The sequence below is a fragment of the Crocuta crocuta genome, unplaced genomic scaffold (genome assembly GCF_008692635.1).
Source record: "Crocuta crocuta isolate KB4526 unplaced genomic scaffold, BGI_CrCroc_1.0 scaffold190, whole genome shotgun sequence".
NCBI lineage: Eukaryota > Metazoa > Chordata > Mammalia > Carnivora > Hyaenidae > Crocuta > Crocuta crocuta.
The window spans coordinates 4,067,044-4,073,043 of NW_027527955.1; the positions used below are offsets into that span (position 1 = coordinate 4,067,044).

Sequence of the window (6,000 nt, forward strand, 5' to 3'; positions counted from 1 at the left end):
GAAAAGGACCCGGTATTTCCCTAGGTAACAAGTTGAGAACTATGTGTGTTAAGAGCTCCCTATATTTCTTGTGTTTAAATATAGCATCAGTGGGTGCCCCCGCCAGCATACCTCTTTCCTTTTCTGCCTCTTTCCACAAGTCTGATTAGGTACCCACGTAGGGTTTGTGAGTTTGTCAGACTCCTAGGTGACTTGTCATTATGAATGACTCTGGCCGTTGATCTCCTTCCTCCTTCTGCAGAGGGTCCCTGTCTTGTCCACACCATCACTGGAGATTTGTTGCGAGCCCTTGAAGGACCAGAAAACTGCTTGTTCCCGCGCCTGATTTCCGTCTCTAGTGAGGGCCACTGTATCATATACTATGAACGAGGGCGATTCAGCAATTTCAGCATTAATGGGAAACTTTTGGCTCAGATGGAGATCAACGATTCAACACGGGTAGGTCTGTGTGTTCAGTGCTGACCAGGGACTGAAGCCATGAGACTGAAGACCTATATCTCACATTAAGTGACTCATAATAGAGTGTCTTTGGTATCCAGATAAATAGATGTGTGGTGGTTTTAAAAGCAGGTAAATTCATGTAGAGTGGTGCTTCCAGCAAACCCCGAGTTCATTTAGTCCCAAATAGTTAACTCCATGAATTTGGTTTTAGAGATGATAGCTTTTGTTTGATGAGGGGTCAGATCCTTAAGGAAATTTTTCTTCAGCTCCTTTATAAGCATTGCTACACCCCAGACATTAAAAGTGAGTCCGTTGTCAAAGAATCTTACGTTTAGAACCCTACACCAAAAGTATGTGTACCAGATTGCCCTTCACTCATGAGTGAATTGTAATTGTTGGTTTATCGTTATTAAAAGCCGTTTTGAAATATGCTTCTGCCATTTGTTCTGAAAGTCTTGACATTATTAATATTCAGGACTTAAGAAAACATCATGTTACTTAATTCTCAAGTTCTTCCTGGATGAGATTGATAATATTCTCCTTGGGACTTCTGTTATTTTGTAACCTTAATTGGTTTTAATAAGATCCTTTGTTTATGTAAGAACTCTGATGAATTCCACATTGGAAATTCTGCAGACTGCACTTTAGAAAACTTGGACGGACAAATGGCTAAAAGTAGAAAATGATTATGACGGAACTGTATTGAGTGCTTTTCAGTAATGACCATTGGCCATCTGGGAAAATCTGAGAGAAATGGTTGCTTTTCTGCCTTTTCGAAAGGCCATTCTCCTGAGTAGCGATGGCCAGAACCTGGTGACCGGAGGGGACAATGGTGTGGTGGAGGTCTGGCAAGCCTGTGACTTCAAGCAGCTGTACATTTACCCTGGATGTGATGCTGGCATTAGAGCAATGGACTTATCCCATGACCAGAGGTGAGCCACAGTAAGGAGAAATGTTATCACTTGAGAACTGTCATTGAAAGCTCTGTACCTTCTACCAAGGGTGATATGTGCTGTGAATAAGACTCCAGCACCCAGATGGAAGAAAGGCTAGCACAGAAAAGAATAACGTGAGGAGGGCAGTAAATGCTATAAGAAAGGGCTCTGGTAAGAAGAAGAAAACAGAGGAAGAAAATAAGAGGGGGTGGGGCAGGGAAGAAAGGAAGAAATGGGTCAGAGGAAGAACAGGCACGTCCGGACACTGCCCAAAACAAAATTATTCCTACTAACATCTCTGTTCTAAGATCCTCACTTAGCCTCAGGCCCCCCCCGGCTTTCATTCTGGGAAGCAGAGACGTAGGTGTTTCAGCAGAGGTATGTTTCAGCTTGAGGCATACTTGGAGCTAGTAGTTTCCAGCAGAATGCCCAGTGTGGACCAGAGCTGGCCTCTGTTTTAAAAGATACAAAGCAGGATGCCTGTCAGTTAGGCATCCGACTCTTGATTTCGGCTCATGAATTCACACTGAGCCAGAGCCTGCTCGGGAATCTCTCTACCTCCCTCTTTGCCCTCTCCTGGTCGTGAACTTGGTTCTCTCTCTCTCTCTCTCTCTCTCAAAATAAATAAACATTTAAAAAATAATAACAGGGGCACCTGGGTGGCTCAGTCAGTTAAGCGTCTGGCTTTGGCTTAGGTCATGTGTGGGTTCGAGCCCCGCATCAGGCTCCGTGCTGGCAGCTCAGAGCCTGGAGTCTGCTTCAGATTCTGTGTTTCTCTCTCTCTGCCCCTCCCCTCCTCATGTTCTTTCTCTCTCTAAAAGATAATAAACATTAAAAAATATAAAAATAAATTTAAAATAATAATAAATAAATAAAAATAAAATAAAAGATACAAAACACTCAGCTGTTACTGAAACACTCCCCACCTCCATTTTCTTATTCACTTATTTCTCATTTATGTTATTTTAATATATTTTATGTATTTCCCTAAAACATACAATCTTCTTTTTGAAAATAATTGGTATGAGAATTGATTAATTTGGTTTCCATGGTTTCTCAGTTGGCAACAGGATTTTATTGTTTTCTAAAATTCACCTTGGGGTTTATTATAAAGTGAAAAGAATATTTGGAATATTCTAGATTTAAATATTTTTAAACTCTACAGTCTTAATGTGGTATGTAATTTCTCTCTCTCTCTCTTCTTTTTTTGCTGTATATTTAGCAGAAACAAGAAAAGCTTACCAGCCAACTTTTTTATATTCTTTATAAAAATATTGGTTTCAAAATGTTATAAATATTAAGGCTTATATAACAAGTTTAAGAAAGCATTACACAATCTGGTAAAATGGTACTGAGGTCATTAGGAAAAGCAACGTAATTTAATTTAGTTTGGGAAGGCGATATTTGATCTGCAGCCAGCCCATTTTTAAAGCAAATTTAAGCAGGTGATTATTAGAGAATTCCAAAATGCTGCCGTCCATATTCATGAGTAAATGGAATGCTTTATTGTGTAACTATGTGTGTTTACATGAGTGTTTCTAAAGTATTTGAAATAAGGTATTTGAAATTGTGTTAAGTCGTTTATATGTTCTTTCTCCCTGACATCCTTACTCATTCATGTATTCATGTTGCAAACACTTGCTACCACCATCATAGATTAAGCGCTACCAAGCGCTAGGATTACCGACCCCTACCGGCCCAAAGAGTCATAATAATTGTATCTGAGGGAAGCAGGGACAACATAATAGAAGAAGGAAGGGATCGACTTTTCCTTGAAGGGTAACGACGGCAAGTAAGGCTTTTTCACTGGGCATTGAGAGAGAGGGTAGGTGGAGCACCTGCAAAGTCCCAGCAATGCCAGGGGTCTCCAGAAAGGAGTGAGGAAAGATACTAATCAAGTTTCTATTTTAATTTCATCCCCAGTTTCAGTTATTTTTGCATTTTATAATGTCCCTGGTATTTAGAAGAGCAACGCATGCATGTAAGCCATATACACATACCGAGGGTGCACACCCAACGCCGTCTATCTGATGAGCTGTCTGATCTAAAGCTAAGCAGTGCTCGGTCTGGCAGTTCAGGTATGAGCAGGATTTCTTCGGCTTCTCTCGGGAGAACCAAGAATAAATTATAACACTGTCCCAATGAACACCAAACTGAGACTTGGTGAACTTAGAGACCATGGTACCATCTAGTGTAACGCAGCAATGCATCAGTGATTTTGTATCGCTCTTAACTAATGTCTCTGCTTTCCCAGGACTCTGATCACTGGCATGGCTTCTGGTAGCATCGTAGCTTTTAATATAGATTTTAACCGGTGGCATTATGAGCATCAGAACAGATACTGAAGACAAATGAAGAACCAAAAGCCAAGTTAAAGCTGAGAGCACAAGTGCTGCATGGAAAGGCAATATCTCTGGTGGAAATAAACTCGTCTACATCGACCTCCGTTTGTACATCCATCACACCCAGCAATAGCTGTACATTGTAGTCAGCAGCCATTTTACTTTGTGTGTTTTTTCACGACCGAACACCAGCTGCTACCAAGCAAGCTTATATCATGTAAATTATATGAATTAGGAGATGTTTTGGTAATTATTTCATATATTGTTGTTTATTGAGAAAAGGTAGTAGGACGGGTCACAAGAGACTTTTGACAATTCTGAGGAACCTTGTGTCCAGTTGTTACAAAGTTTAAGCTTCGAACCTAACCTGCATCCCATTTCCAGCCTCTTTTCAAGCTGAGAAAAAAAAAAAACACGTTTGATACTTTGTACATCAGATGCATCTTATTTAAAGGGATACTTTTGTAAAAGTAAAACCTTGTATAAAGAACAAAACGTTTCTTAATTTTATTGTGGAGTTACAACTTGCATGTTCTTTAATCCTGATGTCTCGATGGAGCAGGTGCATTCAGACTATGACCCAGAAAGATCTGTCCAAGGACACAGCTTGTGCGAAAGGGTTGAATTTGGGCTCAATCAGTAATTTTTGACATTTTCACCAAAATATGGTTTGCACTTTTTAATCTAAATTCATCCCTTCTAAGTGAAATTTGCTCATAAAGCATTTGGATACTAAGCCATTATTTGCCACTTTTGCTACTTTATACAAAGAAAATTCAGCCCTACCCTTCATAATTTGAAGACACAGCAGAAAGGGGGCTTAGGGATGAGGTCTTGGTTTTTCTTGTATAAATAGGAGTCACGCCCGTTAGTTCCATAGTAATGACTTCCCAACTCCTGGACATCTCTTTCCAGACTCATCCTGCTGGCTTAGCGTGTGCACATTAGGGAGGAGAATCTGATGCTAACTATTTTTGGATTTTTTTTTTCTCTTTGGTTCTCGAATAGCTTAGTTTCTTTAATAACAAGCCAGACTTTATTATAACAATAACTGAGGTTATCCTTTTAGGTTCTTGTGAAATTCTCACCTAAAGCCACATTCTTAGCCTAAGGCACTTCATCTTTTCTGATATAAAATGATGAGTATCAAATGATTTTCCATACATTGTACTGATCAAGTTATACACCCAGGGGTATATACACTTTATTCATGTTTCTTCTTTGTATATTTGGTGACTGTATCGTCATAGATGTACATATTGTGTCGGTAGGGCTATGAGGCATGTTACAGGAATGTGATTTTCTCAGAATTTACACTCACTTGCAGTCATTTATTTAAAAAGATAAAACAAGATAATGGGTTCTTTGTATTGGCACTTTGCACCAGAACATATCATTATTTATTGATGTGATTACTTATTTGTCATCCACCTTGTATTAGTAAGTTTTAGCACTGAATTCCTTCTTCATTGTTGTTTGTATTTATGAGATTCTGACATTCTGGGGAATCGGCGTAATGATTAAGTTATTCATCACCAGGCTGTAAGCAATATCTTGAGTTTGTAGCTTAGAATTGGGAGGATACCGAACATCTGGAAGACAAGTTCATTTCATCTTGAGATCATGGTGAAATATTTTGGATATATAAATTCCTTAAGCTATTGTAACCATGTTTTATTGCAAAGATGTAAAATATGCCAGATGTGTGTGAGTTGGAAATCAAAAAAAAGAAAAATAAAATATGCAAAGAATTCACTGATCGTTTCACATTTCATTGGACACCTCACTAACATGCATTCATTGTGTGGTCATACAAGTTTAAGGAATCAACGTCACCTCGTATAAGGGCCCACGGCATCTAAAAACATGAGATACGGTCCTAATGAGGGTCTGTAATTTGCTGACACGTGAGCTGCTCTGCTTGACCATCTGGCAGGGATTTGGGGCAACGGGTGACCAGAGGGAAACAGCCCTGTTGTTTTCTTCCACATAATCCACTTTTAGGGTTATTTTTTATTTGACTTAAAGGGAACTAAATGCAGGTGACGGTGAAGAATATTCCCGTTACATGAATGTTAACAAAGAAGGCTGTTTTTGTGCGAACAGAATTGGTCCAGGCATGACCCAGGCAGGGAGTGAGCACCCTGGAGGAGGGGCGCCACTGCCCGGAGGGCGGGCGGCAGGGGTGACGCTCAGGGGCCCCCGTCAGTCACTCCACGCCAGTTCGGCGCAGGCAACAGGCCCAGGAGGTGAGGGAACTGCAAGTAAGCCTCACCCTACAA

General features: G+C 40.1%; 1 protein-coding gene across 1 annotated transcript in view; it reads left to right on the forward strand.

Moving 5' to 3' along the window:
• NBEA (neurobeachin) overlaps window positions 1-5,461 on the forward strand; it is a 685,485-nt gene extending 680,024 nt beyond the window's left edge. The window contains exons 55-57 of the mRNA XM_077752635.1: window positions 242-438; window positions 1,222-1,373; window positions 3,631-5,461. Coding sequence (XP_077608761.1) covers window positions 242-438; window positions 1,222-1,373; window positions 3,631-3,721 — 440 coding nt within the window. The 3' untranslated portion in view covers window positions 3,722-5,461. The remainder of the gene's footprint in view (window positions 1-241; window positions 439-1,221; window positions 1,374-3,630) is intronic.
• The last annotated feature ends 539 nt before the right edge of the window (window positions 5,462-6,000 follow it).